Below are 25814 nucleotides of genomic sequence, written 5' to 3'. Positions count from 1 at the left end.
TATTAAAATGTATATGTTTAATATTAATATGACTAAAATAATAAATAAGACTGAAAATATAAAAAATAATAAAGTATTGCATATAAAGCCAGATGCTTTAGCAATGTCTATAATAGGATATATAGGCGCAACAGTTATAATAATTTTTATATTCTGTGCCTGCACAAATATTCTTTATTATTTAAATTATGCTGTTAAAAAACTACGTCCAGTTATATATAATTTAAATATATATTGTAAAGATAAATATACAAATTTAAAAGACTTCCTGGCTGGCGGCGCATCTAATACAGCTGAAAAAATATCAAAAAAAATCAAAACTTTATATTATAAATCTGAATGTGAAAAAACAAAGTTATTTATGACTGGAATTGATAATAACAGCTATTAATCCTAATAATGATTATTTAACAGAAAAAAATAAAATAACATATATATTTTCTTTTTCATTTGGTTTAAATTACGCGTTAACATAATATAAAAAAAATAAATAATTTAAATATTTATTTTTTTTTATTATAATATGTTATTAAATTATAAAATATTATTTATATTTTATTTTTTATCAGTTTCTTCATTTAAGTTTTTAATATTTTTTTCAACATCTTGATCTAAAAAACTTATATGATATAATTGATATTTTCCTTTTTTCTTATGAAAAATATTTTTACAGAAATTAAACTTACACCATCCGTTTATAAAGCATGATAAAATAACTAATATAATAGATAATATAAGAGGAATAAAAGCTATATAAAATGTATCATAGCATTTTTCCTTAGCTGCAAGTTTTACCTGACATTTAAGACATTCATTTATGCTATATAAAATTTGATTGATATTGTTTTTTGTTGCTAGCACGCTAAATTGATTATAGTTTAAAATATTAGCATCGCAAATCTTAGTTTCGTTTAATATTTTAAACATATTAGTATTAATATACATTTTAACTTAACGTTAGTTTAATATTATAAAATTATTTTTTCAAAACAGCTAATATGTTTATCTATTATATATTTTATATTTTAGTGATTATATATTTTTTATCTCTTTTGATTTTGTAACAAAAATCAAATGAAAATAAAAACATTATTAACGAAAATATAGTAAACATAATTATAACAAAAATTAAAAATCCCGTATTTTCATCATGAAATTTTTTTTCTTGTTTCATTAGCTCTTCCTTTAACCAGTTATTTAATATATTTTTATATTTTTCTATGTTTTCTACTTTTGTTTTGCTAACATCGTATGTAACATTAGAAATATGAAGAGAGCTAAAATAAAGAGTAATCGTTATTAGAGACATTTTATATTTGCTTATAATATCATTTATTTTACAATAATTGTTATTCAAATTAGCGAAAATAATTAAGAAAATATTTAGTATTTTTTGCTAGTAATAAATATATCAGTCATCGTATTAAATTTAAAATTAAATATTTTTTTGTCAAATTGCATAAACTCAAATTAGCATAAAAAAATTAAATTAATTTATATTATCCTTTTAAGCGGCGCGCTATTAAGTATTTTTTTTTCTGTTAAAATTAATTTAACTCACGCAAACTTAAATTAACATAAAAAAATTAAATTAAATTATATTACATTCTTAAGCGGCGCAAATATTTTTTTGTTAAATTTAATTTGATGGCTGTAAAGAATTTAAATTAGTATAAAAAAATATTTATAAATATTTATTAAATATAATTATTAATACTGATATTTATATATTTATTATTTTGTTTTATTATTTTTATATTATTAATTATAAACTATTATAATCACAAATAGTATCGGATGGAAATGATATATCAAGATCAGATACTTTTGCTATAAGATTTAATATTTTGTATATTTTGTTGTTATAAAATTCAAAATATATATGATATAAATATATTTGTCCAAATAAAATACTAAACAAATCAAAATACCCTTGTAATTGGTATAAATTTTCGCTTTTTGCATCATATTTAATATTTTTATATTTGTTTTTATTTTTTGGTTCTGTTTTGCCAAGTATTATGGGTTTATATTTTTCTCTATTTATTTTAAAATCTTTTATAATTGAACTAAAATCATCTATATATTTATTCTCATAAGTAGGTATAATATAAGTTTTTAATCTAATTCCAGATAAATTAGATAACATGTTTAAATTATATAATATATAAGTATAATCTCCATCATTTTCAATAATATCTTTATCTATAATTTCTTCAACTTTACCTGTTTTTTTATTTATTTTTCTAATAAAAATATAATATTTTTTATTTAAATTATTTAATATTTTTTTTCTTAATTTTGCTATAGTTTCATCACTACAATTATGATATTTTAAGAGGTTTTTAGTATTATTTTTTATTCTTTTAATTTTTTCTTCTTTATTTATTTTATTTATATTATTAAATTCATTATTAATTATATTGAATTTATTTTTTGGAATAACATATAATTCATATATATGATCAGGATAAAGATCATTTATTTGTTTATTTAAACTTGAAATAAAGCATTCACTTTTATATGAAAAATTAAGGCTATTATTATTATTCATTTTTTTTTTATAAGAAAATAATCAAATTAATATTATAATTATATATTAAATTTAGTAGCGCGTAGATTTAACAGAAAAAAAAATACTTAATAGCGCGCCGCTTAAGAAAGTAATATAAATTAATTTAATTTTTTTATGCTAATTTGAAATATATTTTAACAATAAAAATATAATAAATGGATGAAACTAAAGCAGAAAAAATAAAAGAATTGATTCTACAGAAAAAAATATACAAAATATTAAAACTAATTGGATCATATACTGTAGATAATCATTATAATATTAAAATCAACACCCTTCATGACATAAATAATTTCATGTTGGATTGCTTTGGACAAAAATTTAAATCTTTATGCTATAATATTGGCTTAACAGAAGAGGATTATAAAACAATAGAAATGGCTGATACTTCTAATATTAATATAGGTTATATAACTGCGCGTTATGTAAAAAAATTTATTAAAAATAATCATAAAAAACAAATAGAAGTTATTAAAATTTTATCCTCATTGGATCTCAAAGATGAATATAATTTTTTCATTAATTTAGAAAAAAATGATGTTTTATTTAGTAGAGAGCATATGATAATATTTAGCAAAATTTTAAATAATAATATTAATAAAATTAAAATGATATTAACAAATTTAAATGCAGAAAAAAAATTTAATAGTATAGTTGATAGAATAAACAAAGAAAAAAGAAATAATACTACTAGATTATTAAATTTTAGCAAAATTATCATATTAAAACAAAAATGTATAAATTTAGATTTTTTCATTGAGATGATGTCTAAATCAGGTTATAGCGAAGAAGAATGTATTAAATTTATTAATATACTTGTGAAAAAAAATCCATATAATTATGGCTGTGACGAGTATGGCGTTAACTAAATATATTCAAAATTACAATCACATATAATACATCCATTATCATTTATTTTTTTGTTTTTGGAGAAAATTTCTTCATTGTTAATTTGAGCGCTTATATCCTTTTTTATTTGCTCTGGAAGCCAGTCATATTCTATATTTTTTTCTTTAAATATTTTTTCTTTGTTATTTTTATTATCCTCTTCTTCTTTTTCTTTAGACTGTTTTAGATTTTTGATGCATTGAATCTCACTACCGCAGCTATTATGTATAACACAAGGATGATCTCTAACTATTTTATTTAAATTTTGATCATATAATACATACGTTTTTTTACATAATTTGTATCTTTTTTTCTTACAATTTAGGACATTCTGTACTAAATTATTTTTGGTGCTTATCTTAACACCATAATTATAATTGATTAGATTAGATATTCTATTTAATATTTGCTTTGTTGTTAGCTCTGTTTTTATATTATTTTTTTTGCAATAATTTTTTAGCGCCAAATCTATATCATCTTCTTTATATTTTAGCCTACAATATATATTATTCATTTTTATATCTTTAAACACTTTATTTATAATGTTTATATGAGATATAGAATAATCTTCTATGTTAAATTTTTCATCTGTTATTATTGATTTTAACATTTTTATCTGTTTATTTAATTCAATTTTAATCAAAAATATTATCTATAAATTTAATATAAATAAATTAATAAAATATATATATATTATTTTACAAAAAATTTCAATTTAAATGATAATCTTTTTTAGCAGAATATATTAGAAAAATAAATTTTTTTAAAAAGTAATAAATAACAGGGAAAATTTATAACTTATAATAAATAATAAATAACAGATAATAATTTAATTTCTTATTATAGTATGTTATATAAAAAAAAATGATATAAAGTAAATATATATTATTAATATTATATTTATTTATTATTAGTATTATTAATATCTATATCTACATCAAATATTTTTGCAACAAATTGTAGCATTTTATTAATAATAGGTTCAAAGCATTTTTTATTTTTATAATAGTAATTATCAGGATGATATAAATGTAATTGATTATACATAATATTAAAAAGATCAAAATATTTTTTTCGTTTAAATAAAATATTTTCTTTAATATTATGTTTAATATTTTTATATTTGTTTTCATTTTTTGGTTTTGTTTCACCAAGAATTATAACTTTATAATTTTCCTTATTTGTTTTAAAATCTTCTATAATTGATTCGTAATCAATTATATTTTTATCTTGATAAGTCGGTATTTTATAAACTCTTGTTTTAGTGTTAATTGAATTAAATAACATATTTATATTATATAACACATATGTAAAATCTCCGTCATTATCGATTATGTTTTCTTCTGTTATTTCTTCATCTTTTTTTGTTATTTTATTTATTTTTTTAATAAAAATATAATATTTTTTATTTAATTTGTTTAATATTTTTTTTCTTAATTTAATTATCATATTATCAGTAAAATAGTAGTAGTTGTACATAAGCATATTCCTGATATTATTATCTGATTTTAAATCTTTTAAATTTTCATTCTTTTTATGTTCTTCATGATAATGAATGTTACTTATTTCTTTTTTTGGAATCAAATATAATTTATATATATGATTTGGATAAAGTTTATCTATTTCCTCTTCTAAATCTGAAGTAAAACATTCTTTATTATATGAGAAATAAAGCCTGTTTATATTCATTTTTTTTTTCTATAATAAAAATAATAATCAAATTTGTATTATATAAAATTCAATAATAGTATAAATTAACAGAAAAAAAATAAATTAGATTATATTACTTTCTTAGAGGCGGCGCGCTATTAAGTATTTTTATTTTTTTTTTATGTTAAAATTAGCATTGCGTAATTTAAATTCAGCATGAGTAATATATATATAAATTTTTTAGCTAATCTAATAGTTATTAGTTATCATCATCATCCATTGTTGTTATTCTATTAGCTATAAAAATTCTTTCTTCTTTATTATAGTTTGCTTTTTTTAATAACTTTAAAAAATCTGATCTCGTTATATCTATATTTCTTACGCTAATTATAGTTAAAATTTCTTCTAGCTTTGTTTTTTTATTAGTTGTATTCTTATGTGATTTATATTTATTTATAATTTCTTTTTTTTCCCATTCAGAATTATTATAGAGGCTGACTATTTTTTCCCATTTGGCTATTTTCTCATTAATAGATGGATACATTAGAGTTTTTATATTTTCCCAATCTTTATATGAGAGATTTAAATCGTTATCATTATCATCATTTTGTTTTTTTTCATTTATTATGTTATTTATATACTGTTCTTCTTCAGTTAAACCTGAAGCTCTAAAAAAATCTCTTAATATAACAGCATTATTATTTTGTTTATTATATTTTTTATAAAGAAGATCATCTACAAATCTGTTAGTAGATAATATTGAATTATCTTCTTTATCTCTTATATATTTCATATCATTTTCTGATATTCCTAGCAGTAAACATAAATTTAGTATTCTATCATCGTTTACTGAATTTTCGTAAAAATCGTATAAAATTGGTTTATGTACTTTTTCTGATTTAAAATCACAATCTTTTAATTTTGTTTTAAAAATAGTTTTATATGACATTTTATTTTAGATAAAATATTCAAAATATATATTTAAAAATGATCTTATAACGCGGCGCAAAAATATTTATTGACCGCATTCTTTTAGCATCTCAATTCCTTCTGTTACATAATATTCACCGATCTTTTCTATTTTATTTGGCCACTTACCATCAGGTGAATATATAATAGGTATATTATTTAGTATTGAACTATCACTAGTTCCATGACATTTGCGGCATAAAGCGCCATTATTACACTCAGCTGCATTCTCGACGGCATAAAGATAATCAGTAGTATATGTGTTTGGGCATAATATTCTTTTGCCTTCTGAATTAACTAAAGGCTTAATTTTTCCACATTTTTTTTCTATTGCTGCTTTTTTATTCAAAAGATATAGATAGTAAGTTAAAATTAAAAGCGATATGCCTATTAAAAAAAGTATAACACTCATAGTGTTTTTGATTATATTAAAAAAAAATATATTTTAATATTACAATTAATTTAATTATATAAGTGTTTAATCTTGATTATTAAATTAAGTTTAACAGAAAAAAAATACTTAATAGCGCGCCGCCTCTAAGAAAGTAATATAGTATGATTTAATTTTTTTATGCTAACTTAAATTTGCGTAAGTTAATAAAAAAAATTATATTTTTGGTGAAAATTTTATTTATTATTTGTTTAAAAAAACATGGATGTAAAATATAAAATAACAGATATAATACCTAACGGTTATGTAATAGGATGTTCGTTTAAGCTAATGAGTGATGAAGAGATCAAAGAAAAAGCAGTTATTAAAATAACTTCTAGTGCTAACGCCACGCAAGATAAAACTCCTCATGCTTACGGCCCGCGAAGTCAGTTTCTTGGTACAGATTCTAACAGATATAAATGTTTAACATGTAATCAATCAAAGGAACATTGTAGAATAGGTCATAATGGTTATATTAAAACCTTTGCCCATTTTAGTCCACATAAGAATATAATGATGATAACAAAAAAAGTTATATCAATTTTGTGCCCTAATAACAAATGTAATAAAATTATTTTTTCTCCGGAAAAATTAGAATGTGAACGGGATTACATAAATCAGAAAAAAAAAGATCTATTAAATCATATGTACGTAATAGCGAAATTGGAAAAAGGCGTATGTTTTAGTTGCAAAACACCAGTAAGAATAGCAGAAGATAATAAAGCATTTCCAATGATTTTTAAATATGTATTAAATAATAATATAAGAAATGATCTATACCCATATATGGTGTATGATACTTTAATGCATACATCTGAAACTGAATTTAATAAATATTTTCCTGATGTGCGACCAAAAGAGCTATGTAATACTCTCGCGCTAATAAGTGGTATACCAATGCGCCTTGATTCTATTTCTGCTGTTACTAATAAACCTGAGCCAAACGAAATAACTACAGCATATAATATGATATTAAAATTAACAGCTGAGTGTGGTAAAGGTTTTAAGCTATCATCTAATCAGGAGTTAACAGAAAATGTAAAGAAAAATCAAGATGCTGTGCTATATCTAATATATACTATAGTTAATGGTAAAGTATCAATTGGACAGGATTATGCTAAAAATGAAATAATTAAAAGCATAATATCCTTTATAGATAGAAAATCGATTGAAGGCGGTATAGCAAATATATCTGGTAAAGATGGTCCGGTTAGAGGCGGAATTTTGGCAAAAAGGATTAATAATATAGGACGTCTAGTAGCAACATGTGATAATACTGTTAAATTTGGCGAAATTGTTTTACCTGAAAATCTCATGAAGAATTTATATATAATAGAAGTATATAATGAATTTAACATGATAAGATTAAACTCTTTTTATGTTAATGGCGCTAAATATCCAGGCGCTGAGTATATAATACGCGCATCAGATAATAATAAATTATATTGTGAAGAAGTTAATAAGACATATATTCCTCAAATAGGTGATATAATAAAAAGAAACATTTTCTCTGGCGACTTAGTAATAGTTGGTAGAGCTCCAACTCTAATGCCTTATAACATTTCTGCTTATAAAATATCAAGAAAAATAAATGAGTTAGGCGACTCATTAGGTATAAAGTCGTCTGAATATAAGAAACTAAGAGATGGAGACTTCGATGGCGACGAAAGTTCTATAATAGCGCCTCGTGATATGAATGGAATGGCAGAATTATCTATGATAATGAAAACAAAGAATTTAGTTACAACAATAAAAAATGGTGATGTTTTGTTGGGGATAGAATGCAATTCATTAATTGGCGCGTCTATGTTAACGCAAGATACTAACATAAGTATAGACAAACTAAACTGGCTTATATGCTCAATACCTGGTGTTTATGAAGATAAATATAAAGATCTAATGAACAAAAATATAACACCAAATAGAATTTTTACTGGGCGTCAGATAATATCTTTGTTTATGCCGCGCGGTTTGTATTATACAAAGGCATCTTCATTCTATGATAAAAAAATAGAAGATGTTATGAATTACACAGAAGATGAGAAAATGGTAGTATTTAAAGATGGCTATATGCTTAGTGGTGTATTAGATAATGATACTATAGGATGTTTCTCTAATAATTCTCTGTTTAGAGCCACGTTAGAATGTGTGGGAGCAAAAAGAACATTAGAAATAATGCACTCATTTAACACTCTTTTTATGCGATATTTGCGCAGCACAAATCTTACTTTATCTATGAAAGATATAACTCTCACTGATGAAGCTTACAATTACATTGATTCTAACATCAGAATAAAAGAAGAAGAAATAAAAGAACAAAATAAAAGATTTTATGCTGGTGAAGTTGTGGCTAATTATAATGAGACGCCATATAAAACATTAAAAAAGAACGTATATGATATGTTAAAACCAACAGATGAAAATTTTCGTCATATCATAAACGGCTTAGAAGATTTTAGAAATAATAATCTTGTTAGATGCGGCATGGCTATTGATGGTAACATAAGTAAAGCTATATTAAAATTAGGCACCTCGCTTGGGCCGCCAATATATAAAGGCGAGCCAATTGAGCACCAATTTGGGCGCCCATCAAGACATACTAAAAGAAATCATCTAGATTTAGATACATGCTATATTAAAGGAAATTACATTAGAGGTCAATCAGCATTAGATGTAATAAAAGGAACAGTTACTAGAATAATGGCGTTAGTACAAAGAATAAATGGCACCGCAAGTGCTGGAACAATAAGAAGAGAGCTAATGAATGCATTATCTATTTATGTTTTGAATAATCATGGTCATGTTACTTATGGTGACTATACAACTGACATGTATCATTCTAGTCTGTCTTATGGTCATGATGGACTAGCCGTTAATAAAATCATGTGCCCTGCGATTTTTAGCAAATTTATTAAAATGCCAGTAAGTAAGATATATGAGACATATTTTAATATTGACAGAGGAAATGAGGAGCTGCAAAATTACGCAAAACAAACATGGGATATGTTTAAACTTATAGTAGAAGAAGTAAAATCGAGTATATTACTGTTAAGTAAAAGCGGCTTAATAGATTCTAATTATTATATGAAAATATCTGTACCATTTATAATAGAGTATAAAATAGATTTAGATGCTAAATTTGACCTCGAAAATGCAGAAAATAATATTTTTATTGCTAAAGATTGCATAAACAGAATTAATAATGTATACTCCAATGAGTTAAAATATGTCAAAGACGATTTTATAGTAAGAAGCAAGCTAAAAATAACTATCATGTATTTACTATTTTCTTTTTCACCGATAATGCTTGGAAAAATAAGCAAAGAAAAGATGAAAGAACTTAGTGAATATATATATTTAAAATATATTGACTCTATTGAATGCGCTGGCACCGCAGTTGGTATGATAGCGGCTTGCAACCAATCTAAAACTATGGTGCAAAATAGTCTTGATGCACCCAAAAAGCAAGCTGATAATACTATGCTAGAAGACGAAAAAACTCATAACAGAATAATATTTCCTAAAGGCATACTAACTGGCGCAAATATATATATAGCTCCTCTGTTAAAGGAATATCACGGTGTAGATATTAAAAACGAAATTATAAACAAAATAGTAGAAGATAGTCTATCTAATTATATAGATACTATAAATGTTTCTAATAATACCATTACTGACGAGCAAATATTAGATCAAATAACCAAGAAGAATATGAATAACAGTGTTATAATGGATTTATATCTTACTGTTACACTTGTGAGATCTCAGCTAGTAAAGAAAAACGTCAAATTAGCTGATATAATAGAAAAAATAGAAGACTATAACTCCGGCATATTAGTAGCAGAAAAAAAGAATACAGATTATAATAAAATATCATATAAATCTACTATACTTCTTCTGTTTACTGTTGAAGCTGGCAAAGTTCTATTTAATGGCGTAACAAATGATATGTTTAAAATAGCAATCAAAAATTTTACTGATTCTATTATTGTTAAGGGCTTCCCTCATATAATAAACGCTGATGTTGTTTATAACACAATATGGGAGGAAAACAAAAATGGCGAACTTGAGACAAAAGTTATACCTTATATTAAAATAGTATCAGATAATATATATGGTGTGTTAAATTTAAAATGCTTGGATCTCAGATATTTATGCTCAGAAAATCCTAACATATCATTAAAAATGAATGGATTAAATTCTGCTAGGGTGTCAACTATGTTGATGTTAATGAAAATAGCAAAAACTCATATAACACATATAATGCAATCTATTGATGCTTTATTTTATAGAGGATATGCTATAACATTTAAATCTTCTGGTTTATCAAAAAGAATACCTGATTCTACTCTGATATCTGCTGTTAGCTCTGATCCTAAAGGCAGAATAATAATGGCGGCAAAGTCAAGAAAAGATATACCAGTATATGATATAATGTCGCGTCTATTCATGGGTCAAAATCTAGAAATAGGAACTAGTTATTGTAAGTTATACTACAAAAAAGAAGAAAATGAATCAGATGAATAATAATTTGAATTATGATATTATATTTAAAATAACAATTATAGTGCGCAAAATAAAGCTAAATATTTGTATGAAAATAATGACAAAAATAAATTATTATATGTCTGTTATTGCTGGATTATATTACAACTATAATCATTTGCTAAATATAAAAAATTATCCACTAACTGTCGATTTTCTATTAATAAGTTTGTGTTCTATAATTATAATAAAATCAGCTCTAAATATAATTAAAGTAGTAGCATTTAAAGACAAATTAGAAAAATATTTCAGTTTCATTAATATTGAATACTTAATATATAATAACAAATCAGAAAATTTAAAAATTGCTATATTATACTCATATCGTTTTATAAAAACAATAATTAAAAATTATTTAATTAAAATAATATTACGCTATACAATATATAATCACATATATGCGTATTTATTTAACACTGATTTTTACTACTCTTTTATAATAATTTATATTTTAGTTATATCAAATATTAGTTATAGTGTATTACTTAGCGTAACATATGATATTATTTACGTATCTGATTTAATAAATAAAATTTTATACACTTATATTGGAGAAAAAAAAACAGATAATAATGCTTCAAATAACAAAGATATAACAGAAGAAGAAAAAAATAATAATTATAATATATATTTAATATTTTTGTTATTAAATGTATTATTAGGGTACATAAGATTTATTTACTATTAAATTAAATTAGAATTAAATTACTATATATATTAAAACTCAAGTAAATATTTTTTTTTATGTTAAACTTAAGCAGTATTAGATTAGCATAAAAAAATTAAATTAAATTATATTACTTTCTTAGGCGGCGCAAGTAAATATTTTTTTTTATGTTAAACTTAAGCAGTATTAGATTGGCATAAAAAAATTAAATTAAATTATATTACTTTCTTAGGCGGCGCAAGTAAATATTTTTTTTTATGTTAAACTTAAGCAGTATTAGATTGGCATAAAAAAATTAAATTAAATTATATTACTTTCTTAGGCGGCGCAAGTAAATATTTTTTTTATGTTAAACTTAAGCAATATTAAATTAGCATAAAAAAATTAAATTAAATTATATTACTTTCTTAGGCGGCGCAAGTAAATATTTTTTTTTATGTTAAACTTAAGCAGTATTAGATTGGCATAAAAAAATTAAATTAAATTATATTACTTTCTTAGGCGGCGCAAGTAAATATTTTTTTTTATGTTAAACTTAAGCAGTATTAGATTGGCATAAAAAAATTAAATTAAATTATATTACTTTCTTAGGCGGCGCAAGTAAATATTTTTTTTATGTTAAACTTAAGCAATATTAAATTAGCATAAAAAAATTAAATTAAATTATATTACTTTCTTAGGCGGCGCAAGTAAATATTTTTTTTTATTTTTGGTATTATTTTACAATTATTATGATAATTAATCATAACATTGCGATCTTCTTTTGTTTAGCAAAGGATTATTACTTATTTCATCTATACTTTTTAATATTATTTTTTTTATATTATCATTATCATTATCATTATTATTATCATTATTATTATCATTATTATTATTTATATTTTTGCCATCATTTGATTCATAATTATTATTATTTTTTTTATCTAATATTGTTTTTTTGTTAAAATCAAAATAAAAATTTTCTTCTTTGGTATTATTATTTGAAGACATTTTTTTAAATTATTTTATGAATGTATTAAAAAAAATCAAATCTATATATGATCAATCGTATTTTAATTAGGAAATAAAACATCTAATATATTAATAATTAATATTATTAACATGCTAATTTCTAATATATTATATATCATATTAGATAGAATAAAGATTTTATTATAACTATTTATAATTATCACTGCTATTTTTTTTGTTAAATTTTTTAATATTTCAAATATAGTAATAATAAATGAGCATAATAAAATAACAATTAAATTATCTTTAATATATATTATTGTATTTGCTTTGTCAGTATAATAAAAATACATATTAATTGTTAATATAATTAATATATAATCTGATATATTTAATTTTTTTTTCATATTTATTTAATTTATTTTAAATTAAAAATATTAACAGATTAATAATATATAATTTTTTTCGCTATTAAAGAAATGAGTCATACAGATAAAGAAAAAATATTAGAACTATATAATGATTCAATAAAGGAGTTCGAAGATTTTATAAAGGGAGATATTAATAGCGATTTATATACTGTTGAATATATGTTAAATAATCTATCAAAAACATTAAATATTTTTAACTTTATTACTGTTTCTATTTATAATTTAAAATTATCTCATGATTTAGAAGAGCTAGATAAAGGTATTATAGTAAGCTTATATTTAAATAAACAAATAAAAGATACAATAGAAAAAAATAAAGATAATCAAGATATAGAAAATATAAAAGCAGATTTAAAAAACATTCTTTTAGAATACAATAGTGTTTTAAAAATTTCGTCTGATTATTATACTATAAAGACATATTATGATGAAAAACCTCTTGAAATTAGAAATGATTTTGCTAAATATGGCGGATTTCTTAAATTTATATCTGATTTATTAGTTGAAATGGATAAAATAAAAGCGAAATATAATAATAACAACACTTATGAGGCTTTTTTAATTATATATGATTATATTAAGAAAATATCATATTTAGATTATGAATAAGAATTAACTAAATATATTTCTTTTTTTTTTGCATCAATAAACATAGTAAAACATATTATATCAATCATATCGTTTTCTTTGAAAGCCGCAGATTTATATTCTTTTTCCAAGAATTTATAAATATTGTCATGATTTACATAACAGAAAATACCATTTTTGTTTATTTTTTCTTCACTTATATCTTCGTCAGTTATTAGCTTAACCGCATCTTTTTTGCTATATAATTTAACTATATTATATTTATTTTCGTTAATAAATAAATCTAAATATTTTTTATTTTTATCTGACTCACATGTATATTTGTTTATATAACATTCTAAATTTTCTTCTGTTTTTGGGCGCTTATCAGTGTAATATTTAAAATTTATATATTCTATTTTATAATATTTTTTTGCTATCAAAGATATATTATTCTGAACCTCTATTGAATTATTTTTTTTGCTATATTTGTTATTTAAATAGCAGATATTATATTCAAAGTCAACTATTAATTCAAAGGTTATACATATATTTTTTTCTTTTTTTACTGTTCTATTTAAAAAATCCCTTATAGTTTTAAAATTTATATATTCATTAATATTATCTAGAGTTAAATTTTCATTTAATTCTTCATCCTTTATTAATTTAACAAAGCTGAAAAATGTATATTTATCTGGATATCTATCTAAATTATACTTGCTATTTTTTTTGTTTTCATCTTCTTTCTGAACTGAAGATATAAAATTTAAACTCATTTTAATAACCTGAGATGAGAAAGTTTCTTCATATATCATGTTTTTTTTATTCAGATTTTCTTCGTTTGATTTGTTATTAAGTGAATAGGTATATAATTTAAAGCAATTCATTTTATTTGTTTTTTTTATCTATAATGAAATCAAAAATATTATTTACCAGATGTTATATTTCCTTTCTTCAAGTTATTTTCATTCATTTTAGTATTCAAGTCAGTTATTCTAATACTATAATAACAGATTAAATTAAATATTAAATCAAATTTATAATACACAAAAATATATATATAAAAAAATATAACAGTTAAATATGTTAAATAAATAATTAAAAATATTTATATGGGATATTATTTATATAATCATCTGAATCTTCTAACCAGATCGATTCATCTACACATAAAAAGGCGCATAAATCTAGTCCATAATAATCTATAAAATATATTTTATTATTTTCATTTGTTTCTTCTACTATGCTCACATGTCTGTTATAATTTCCTCTTGAGTTTATAAGATCTTCATCTATGCAGTAATATATCTTTAATATTTTTAAAAACATATCTTTTAACATAAATGTTATTTTATTTTGTATATTCTCACTTGTATACCATCTTTCCCTGTTTTTTTTAAAATATTTTATAATTTTTTCATAGCTTTTTTCAAAATCTTCAGAGCGATATATTATTTTATAATATTTTATTTTATAATTATATGGTTTAAACTCTTCATCCCTATCATTTATTTTAACACCATTATCGAACATATGATAGTTATTACTAATATTAAATATGTTAAAATCTTTTCTTAAATTAATTTCTAATATTTTATTTTTTATTTTTTCCTTATCACTTGTTAAATTTAAATTATTAATAGCAAAGGCATTAAGCCCAGTAATAGAAATATTATAATAATCTATAAAATGTTTTCTATTATTTTCATTCGTTTCTTCTATTATACTTATATATCTATCGTAATTTCCATTTGAGTTTATAATATACTCATCTGTACAGTAATATATTCTTAATATGCTCAAAAACATTTTTTTTGACATTAGTGTTATTTCATCTTGTATATCAGAACTCTTATTATATCTTTTTTCATTTTTTTTGTAATACTTCATAATTTCAGTATAATAATTGCTAAATTCCTCAGAAGGACACGCTAGTTTATAATATTTATTTAATCTGTTATAAGGTTTATATCTTTCATCTATGTTGCTGATTTTTATTTTATCATCTCCAACATCAAACATACCTGGTTTTCCATATTCATCTAAATGCCCCATATTAATTTCTATTATTTTTTCTTTTTTTATAATACTATTTTGCGCGTTAGCAGGCTTATTAATAAAAATCATATTAGCCGCAAATGAGATATATTAGTATTTAATAATTAGTATGTATTTCAAATTATTTTTATTAGAAGAAAAAATTATATTAATAATTAATATAACCTTTTAATGTTAATATAATATTATAATATTATATATTTATTAGTTATTTATTACAATATTTATAATACTTAAATAAATTTTTTCATTAAAAGTACAAGATACATATACAAAAATAAAAATATAAAATAACAAATATAAAATAATAGTATATATTAAATATAATTTTAGCTACTAATAAAATTGACTTTAGGTTATACATTTTAGCGATATTAAAGTTAAATTACATATTAATAATTTTAAATAAAATAATGTTATAATTAATAAATTTTAATTTTTATTTATTTTTATATACAAATTGTAAGCTAATAAAAAATAACCTCTAAAAAGGAAATAAATGAAGATAAAAAATTAAGTATATAACTAATAAAATATAATAATAACTAATATAACAACAAATGCTATTATATAATTAATTATACTATATTATATTAATAATAGTTTTAAGAAATTCATATTAATTTAATATAATTATATATATTTATTATTTATAAGCGCTATTTATTAAAGATAAATTCAACAGAAAAAAAAATAAATATTATAATTACGTATATAAAGCAGCCTAATTTAATTTAATTTTTTTTATGCTAATTTAACTAAAATCAATTAACATAAGACAAATATTTATTATATTCTTTTACTAATATTTTATTTCTATTTCATTTTCGAAGAAATTTAATAAACCATATAATATAGAGCAGTTATAAATTGAAATAAGATATTTTATAAGTATGTTTGTCTTTTTTTCTTTTTTTAAATCAAATATCGGAGTTTTTCCTTTATTTATACAAGCTATATTTATTAAGGATATATAATCATTTTTAAGTATATCGTTTATATAATTATAAATTGGTTTAGATAAACATTCATTTATTATGGTGAGATGTTTTATCATATTTTCGCTTCTTTCTTTTGTTTTGCCTAATGTAATATCAACACTATATATATATGCTCTTTTTTCATAAAAATCATAATAGTTATTATACACTTTAAAGGAGAGACAATCAAACTTTATTAATTTTTTGCATTTTTCAGATTTTCTATAATAGTAAACTTTATTTTCTATAAAGAAATATATATTACTTTTTTTTTTTTTAGAATAATTTTCAATAAATTTATTTATATTATTCCATATAGAAATAAGATCCATGAATTTTTTTGTAATTTCACCATGACGACTAAATGATCTATCATTTATTTTTGTGTAGTAAACTAAATTTTTATAATCATTTTCATTTATTTCATCAAAGCTAACAGAATACATTTTATTATATAATTATTTTAAATTTATATAATTAACTGTTATTTTTTAATTATGTTATTATATTTCAAATAAACAAACATATAATAATATAAAAAAAATATTTAACTATGTTATTTCTTCGCTAAGAATTATTAAAAACATATTACTGGAAATCGTTATTATTATATTATTAAATTAGTGAAATTATTTTGATGTCAAATTATTATAGCCGCAAAAATAAACTAAACATATTTAATTACATCTGAATAAATTATATATATTTATAAATTTGAATTAATTTATTAAATAATAACTACAATTAGCAGATAAATATTAATATAGTAATATATAAGTAAACATATTACTTTATATTTGATTACTAATAATGATTAACAACACTGCTGATTTTAAATTATCTTGCCCAATTAATATAAATAATAAAAAATCCAATTTGACTTTTAAAACAGATTCTAAAAATAAAAATCTAAAAGGGAAACAAAAAAAATGCAAATTTTGTTATTCACCTCTTTTTTTAGAAGATAGTGAAATGACATGTTCAAATTTGTGTTTTTTATATGGAGGTCAATTTAAATAATAATATTTAATTAAACTGAAATATTAAGCATCAAAGAATTAAGTATATTTTTAATTTATATTATAATATTATTTATAATTTTTTTATATTCTTCTGTAAAATCATTTATAATAGATAAATTGTTATTTTTGTTTAAATTTTTTATAAAAGTTTTATAGGTATTTATCATGTTTTTATTAAAATTTTCAATTTCTTGATTATATTTTTCTGCTGTTTCTTCAATATTTACAATATTATAAAGACCTAAAAAGATCGAATCAATCATAAATTTTTTAAAAGATTTTTCACTATGAAATATACTTTTTTCAATAATTTCATAATATTTACTTAATTTAAAATTTTTATCGTCATAATATTCTTTTTTTTTGTTATATGCTATATTTCTATAATTATAAAATAATTCATAAAGACATGATAAATGATTTATATAAGATATAAATAAATTAATTTTACTTTTATTATCATATATTTGATTATCATATATATCAATTGATATTGTATTTATTGTATGATAATATGTTAGAAATCTTTTTAAATGATATAAGTAAAAAAAACTTACTAAGTCTGCATTATTACTTTCGCCTAAATTAATATTAACATCACAAGTAAAATTAAAAATTTCTTCATATGTGCTAAAATATCCATTATAATTAATTATTAGTTTTATTTTAGAATTAGCATTATCTAAAGATAACATTTCAGATAAGTCAGTGTATTTTTTAATGTTTAAACTTATTTTATTTCTTTTGTACTGATTTTTATTAGGAAGAAAATTGCTTATTACTGTGATTAGTGAAAACATTTTAGTGTGATTTATTATAATCATAAATAATAAAATAAAATAAATAAACATAAGTTATTTAAATGAAATTAAGTTTAACAGAAAAAAACACTCAATAGCGCGCCGCCTCTAAGAAAGTAATATAATATAATTTAATTTTTTTACGCTAATTTAAATTAAATATATGTTAATAAATAAATAATATTTACTTTTATTTAATTTTGGCTATTATAAAATTATTTTTATACCATTAATATATTATTAAAAATTTCTTATTTATAATTTTGATTTTATTTTATTTTTTTTTTATGTTATATTTTCTTTTTTTTAAAATTATAATTTATAATTAATTTATTATTTGTTTTAGTAAATATAACAAAATAAAAATGTCAGAAATACTAAGTATTGAAAAAGAATTAGAAATAATGAAAACTGTGATAACGAATAAAATAATTGAAGAGATAAAAAAAATGACAAATTTGAAAGGTGATTTATTAAAGGTATCTGCTTATGATTATACTATATCTGATACATGTCATGGTGAATACATAACACTCATTTTCATGTTTTCTAATCATGATAACTCATCATCTTATTATACTAATTTCTGCATAGAATTTATTAATATAACTTATAATAAACATACAATGCGTAAGGTGTATAACTTAATACGTATGGGTTTAAATGAGTTTTTTAAAAGTGAAGAATGTGGAAAAGAAAATGCTACAGTTTTTAATAATATTTATGATTTTTTAAAATTTGTATGTGATGCTCTTAATTCTAACAATAAAGAAGGTAAATTTAGAAATACAAACCTTATTAAAACTCATTAATATTCTGTATATATTACTTTCATTTTGTACATTGTAAATAACATAAAAACTAGCACCTATAATCCATATAATCAATAGCCAAGTTTTTGAGATATATAAAAATCAAACGTGTTATGATTAATCTTAATAAAGATTATGATAATATAAAAACGTAAAAATTTTTATATATCTTTTTTATTATTTTTACATTGTTATAACTTTGATTTTTATTTCTGTTATTTTTTTTGTTATATTTTACATTTTTTAAATTTTAGTTTAATATTAAATTCAATTACGCTTGCTATTTTAATATTTAAATATAAATTAATTAAAATGACTGCTAACGTTAATCTATCTAATTTAATAAAATTAATAGATGATATTTGTGAGTGTGCACTTAACAGTATTAAGGCGATAAAGGTTGAAAAACTTGACTTTCAAACTAACATAATAAATAAATATACAGCAAAAATTAATGTTATTTTTGTGTTTGAAGAAGCAAAAAACTTATATGAAATCAAAAACTTTTTTATTTTTGAAATAAAAAATGAAAATCTAATAGAAGAATGTAAAGAAGTAATATCGAAATTATTCGAGTTAATATACTATTTTATTACCGAAAGATGTCATAAAGAAAACATACTAATTAGTTGTTCTTCTTATAATGATGTCAAGATTTATGAAACTTTACTACTTTTTGGGGATTTTATAGATGAAATTATTGAGAAAAATAAAAACGGATGTATTATTTCAAATGATGATGAATTAATTATATATCACACCGATTTTTAATTTATTTTACATCTTATAAATGATGAAATAATATCTTGATTAGTTTTTACTTTTAATGAGTTTTTTGGTATAAGAAATTTTTAAAATGCTATTTAAAAATGACTCTAATAAGTTATAATATAATTAAATAGCATTTTAAAAATTTCTTATATTTTTTATATTGTATAATTTTGATTTTTATTTTATTTTTTTTTTCTATCATGTTTTTCTTATTTGAAATTTCATATTTATAAATAATTTGACTTGAAAGTAAATAACTAATTGTAAAATTAGTCGCTAAAAAAACTAACATGGCTAATTACGAATTGGCTTTCAAGAAAATAAACAATAATAATCTCAATTTTTCAGATTTTATTGAAAAGTTAAAATCTATTGTTTCTAGAGAAAAAGCGCCATTGTTTTTTGAGGAAAAGGAAAAAAATGAATATGAAGTAAATAAAATATTCTATCATATAGTTCATTTAACTATAAAAAATGAATTAAATAATAAAGAATTCAACTTTAAAGTGACATTTCAAACTCCATCAAGTGAAAATTCTAGATCTATTTTAACAGAAAATATACGTTATATTTCAGATGAAATAGATAATTATATATCATTTCTTAATATCAATGAATATTATAAAACTGTAATAGATAGAAATTTTTTAGAAACTTTACATAACATAAATAGTTATATGTTATTTAAAATATTTTAGCTAATTTTAATTTTGTTTAAGTTTTATATTTATAATCTGTAAATAATATAAAAAACTAGCACATGTAATCAATATAATCCAGCGAAGTTTTTTAATATATAAGAATCTATTAAATACATTTATGATTAGTTTTATTAAAACTATGATACAAAAAATGTGTATAAGATTTCTTATATATTTTTTTTTATTAAATAAAATATCAAGAAATAATTTATAATTTATATATTATTTAAAAATAATATATTTTTCTGTTAAATTAATTTATATTACTTTTTAGTGGCAACACTAAATAATATTTTTTTTTGTCAAATTTAATTTACACAAACTTAAATTAACATAAAGAATAATAATATTCAGTTTGATTAATTTTTTGGTAAATTATTATAGTTATCTTTTTATTTGAATAATTTAAATGTTCTTTAATATAATTATTTTTTACTAGTATTTAAACTAATATTTTAAAATAAAATGAGCGAAAAAAAAATAACATACTTTAATGTTGATATTTGTTTAAATATAATAGGTGTCATAAAAGAAAAATCATTTGAAAGAAAAATTTTAGCTAATAAAGAACAAATAATATATACATATTTATATTGTAAAGTAAAATATAATATAAATGATTTAAAGAAAATAATAGATAATATTTATCCTGATATAAATGAAAAATACGATTCAGGATTATATGATATATGCGGTCCTGGTTATAAATATAATTTTTATAAACTAAAAGAAAATAAAGATATAATAACAAAAGAAATGTTATTTGATTTGTTAGATATTAATATTTATAAAGTAAAAGATAATCATAGTGAAAAATTAAATAAAAAAAGTAATACAAAGAAAAAAATAAAATGTTATAGTAAGATAATAAAAAAAGAAAAAGAACTAACAGAAGAAAATAAAATGAAATTTATAGAAGAAAATATCACTTATTTATTTGATTATTGTTAAGTAATAAAGTTATTATTGTAAAATTATATAATGATAAATTATAAAAAAAATATAAATATAATAATTATTATTATTTTATTTTTTTTTATATTTAATATACGTAGTCTATATACAATCTGATATATTTATTGCTTTATCTATCACATTTTTAATTCTTATATCTAAATTATTTAAATAATTAATTAAATTACTATATAATTTATAATATTCATTGCATTTTTTACATCCTTTATCATTACATTCTATTATATCATGATTAATTTCTTTTTCTATGGCTTTATAATAGTTATTTTCTTTCAGAGTAAAATTATGTAATGTTATAATTTTGCAAAGAAAATCATATCCTTTTTTTGTTTTTTCTGATTCTTTAATATTTTGGTTTTTTATATTCAACATTGTTATTAAAATTATTTTAAAATTTTTGAGTTCATTATATATTCTATTAAACTCAAAAGCAAATTTTTCATTTATACCGCTATGTAATAAATCATTATATAATTTTGTATTTTTACGTTTTTCTTCATTAAAGGCTTTAGTTATTTTTTTAAAATCATTTAAATAAGACATTTTTTAGATATTATTTAATTTTATTACTATATATTATAATATTCAAATATGTAAATAAAGTCTTAGTTTAACAGAAAAAATATTTAATAGCGCGCCGCCTAAGAAAGTAATATAAATTAAATTATTTTTTTTATGTTAATTTAAGTTTGCATAAATTAAATTTAACAAAAAAACATTTAATGACGCGTCATCTTAAATAATAACATAATTTAATTTATATTTACATGAACTAATAAAAAAATATTTTAATAAATAACCGCTAAGAAAGTAATATAAATTAATTTATTTTTTTTATGTTAATTTAAATTTAATTTTATCTGTTGCTAAATTAAATAAACTAATATGTTTTTATTTTTGATTTTTAATTAAAATAAGTAATAAAATGGCGTTTGAAGTTAGATTTAACGAAAATAGCTACATTAACACAGATGGAAATTTAGAAAACGGATATTATATTAGAATAGTTTCAAAAAGAAAAAATAAAAATAAAATATTTTATTTTCATTTTATATTAAAAGAAGAAACACATATATATGATGATGATATTACATTATATAGTCAAGATAAATGTGAAATAAGAAAGTTAAACGAAAACGAATTTAATAGTTTAATGCTTTTAAATAATAACATAAATGAAAAAGAATCAATTGAAATATTTACTAATATTTATAAACAAATAATAAGAACTATGATATTTTACTTTACAAAGAAAATGGAAAAAAAATGAATATTGATGATATATATAAGTATAATGATGTTTACATTTTAATTAATATTATAAAAAATCTTTCATTAAATTCTGAAGAAAATCCAAATATATATTTAGTCAGAGATAAAGAATATTATGACAACAAAAAAATAAATAATTTAAATAATTTACTTAAAATTTCACCACATAATGTAATAGATTTTAATTATAATAATCTTATTAACAATTATAATAATCTTTGTTATTATTATAATTATTACAATGATTACCATAATGATATTTCTAATAATGTTAAAAAAACAATTATTTATATACATGAATTAATAAATGTTTTAACTGGTTTATATAATAGTATTACATATTCTACATTTGAAAATTTTTTAAAAGATACAAAAAAAAATACAAAAATACGCAAATTTGTGTATGAAATATCTAAAAAATATTTTTCTAAATTAATAGAAAAATATGATGTAGTAGATTTATTAAAAATATATTTATGACGACGCAAGTAAACATTTTTTTATTAAATTTTGCGCAAATCTAAATTATTATATTTTATATATATAATAGATATTTATCAATTTTATTTTTATAATTTTATTATTTAATTAATTTATATTAAATATAATTGTTTTGTGGTAAATATTATTAATATAAAAAAAAATGGCAGGTTATGGTAATAAACCTGATTTATCTAAATTTAAGGTAGATGATAAACATGGTCATATTAAATTAAGTAATGGAAATGCAAATATTTGCTATAATACTTATAATGGCACACTTTATTATGAAGAAATAAATAAATTACCTAAAGAAGACTCAAGTAATGAATGTTCAGATATCATTATAAGAGATATATTAAAATTATGTATTGATAATTTAAAAATATTAAGACTTGAAATGAGAGATAAAATAAAAAATTTAGAATTAAGTTTAGAAACATCAAACAATGATAATAGAAGTAAAATTAGTAATGTCAATAATATTAATAACAATAATATTAATAACAATAAACATAAATATAATGATAGTGATAGTGATAATGATATTTATTAAGACAATTATAATTAATATTGTAACAAACATTTACATATCTATTACTTAATTTAATATGTTTTTGAAGTAATTCATAATTTAATTTCTTACTAATATCATAAAGTTGAATTGAATTTTCTATAATACTTTTTATTAGTTAATATTAAGCTATTATTAATTAAATAGATAAAATAATATTTTTCGCCAATTTAATTTTAGCTAAAATTAAATATGCGCCAAATTTAAATTAGCATAAAAAAAAATAAATTAAATTAGTTACTTTATATAGAGTATACTAAATAAATATTTTTTTCTGTTAAATTTATTTAGCTAAAATATAATATATTATAAATTAAGATAAAATCTAGTTAATAAAAAAAAATAATAATTCTTTTGTTTAAATATCTATGCATGCTATAATGTTTATGTTTTTGAATATTATTATAATAATATTTAAAGATTAGTATTAATTTAGATTATTATTTAAAATGACTGATATCTTAGATGTTAAAATTACTAATTTCGATAAAGAAAGTAATAATATATCATGTGATAATACACTTAATACACTAGATGATATAATTAATAAAATTGATATTAGTAAAAAAAAAGAAATTATAAAAAACGAAAATATTATTAATAAAACAATTAATAGTATATATAAAAAAGCAATAGAAAAAATTTCTGATAGAGACAATTACTATTTTCATGTTTTTAAATATTTTAATGAACTTAGAATTCAAATAACTAATGAAATTATACGAAAACAAATATCTCTGATATTAAACAAAAATATAAAAAATAATGTCATTGATTATAACTTTTTTCACAATATTAAATTTGTTTTGATCTGAGTTTTTATTACTGTATACTTTTGTTTTTATTACTGTAAAATATATTTTTAGATGTTTATTAAATTATCAATTTTACGTGACGAAGATAAAGAAGAAAAATTATACGACGATTTACATCTTCATGTGCTTTCCAATAAAAATTTACAAGATGAAATGGAAAAGTTGGAACGATTTAGTATACAGATTGCAAAATGTCATTCGATTAGTACTAATAATAAAATAAAAGTGGAATGTATTTTCTCAGAAAAAACGATAACCACAACTTACAGAAATATTTTACCTTTTGATTACACTTATTCGTTTATATTTCTACAACTTCTAGTGGCTGCTGCTTTAGAAGAACATCGTCTATATAATACAAGGTTCGTTTATTGTTCTGAAAACGTGAAATATATCGATGATTGGTTAAATGTTATAGATGAAAATTGGAATGAATTTCTAAATCCGCAAAAAAAGCATTTGCGTTTGGGTTTAACGGTAGGACTGTTGGTTGGTTTTTCATTGGGACTAGCTATTTCTACTCAAGTCATAATACATTTTTTTTAACAGAAACACTTTTTTAAAGTATATTGTATAGATTTTACTTTAAAATGTCATTTGTTGAAAAGTAAACATGACAAAACATAAAACTGATTTTTATTAGTTTTCGAATTGTTCATCCTATGATAATGAGACAACATATTCCATTTTTAAATATCTTCTCTAAATTTATTCTATTGAAACTTGTACCTTCTAGCTGATTATTTAGTGTTACTATTTTTTTTAGATGGAAATAATGTTTTTAGTAGAATATGTTAATTCTGATAATCAATCATTTATACAACGTGAATTTCAAAGACTTAAAACTAATCGTGGTTTTGATGAAAAAGAATTTAAAG

The 25814-nt window shown here is 19.8% G+C and overlaps 2 protein-coding genes across 4 annotated transcripts in view; one reads left to right on the top strand and one right to left on the bottom strand.

The window, feature by feature from the left end:
• The window catches only part of LOC149876388 (uncharacterized), a 471199-nt gene that overhangs the window by 333774 nt on the left and 111611 nt on the right, over positions 1-25814 (bottom strand). The window lies entirely within an intron of this gene.
• LOC149876392 (DNA-directed RNA polymerase III subunit rpc1-like) lies at positions 6735-13718 on the top strand. Its single transcript, XM_090075486.1, has 4 exons — positions 6735-10998; positions 11084-11227; positions 13354-13368; positions 13480-13718. Exons 1-4 carry the CDS (start codon positions 6735-6737, stop codon positions 13716-13718), a joined length of 4662 nt encoding a protein of 1553 aa, XP_089931612.1.

This window comes from Hydra viridissima, unplaced genomic scaffold (genome assembly GCF_058129835.1).
Source record: "Hydra viridissima isolate aposymbiotic clone 2 unplaced genomic scaffold, HvirCarnegie_v1 scaffold_21, whole genome shotgun sequence".
NCBI classification, from domain to species: domain Eukaryota; kingdom Metazoa; phylum Cnidaria; class Hydrozoa; order Anthoathecata; family Hydridae; genus Hydra; species Hydra viridissima.
This window is presented reverse-complemented; position numbering and strand designations above follow the sequence as displayed.

Coding starts and splice junctions, on each gene's coding strand:
- LOC149876392 (XM_090075486.1), top strand. CDS start 6,735: ATGGATGTAAAATATAAAATAACAGATATAATACCTAACGGTTATGTA. Junction 10,999..11,083: donor AGAAATAGGAACTAGTTATT/GTAAGTTATACT, acceptor TAACAATTATAG/TGCGCAAAATAAAGCTAAAT.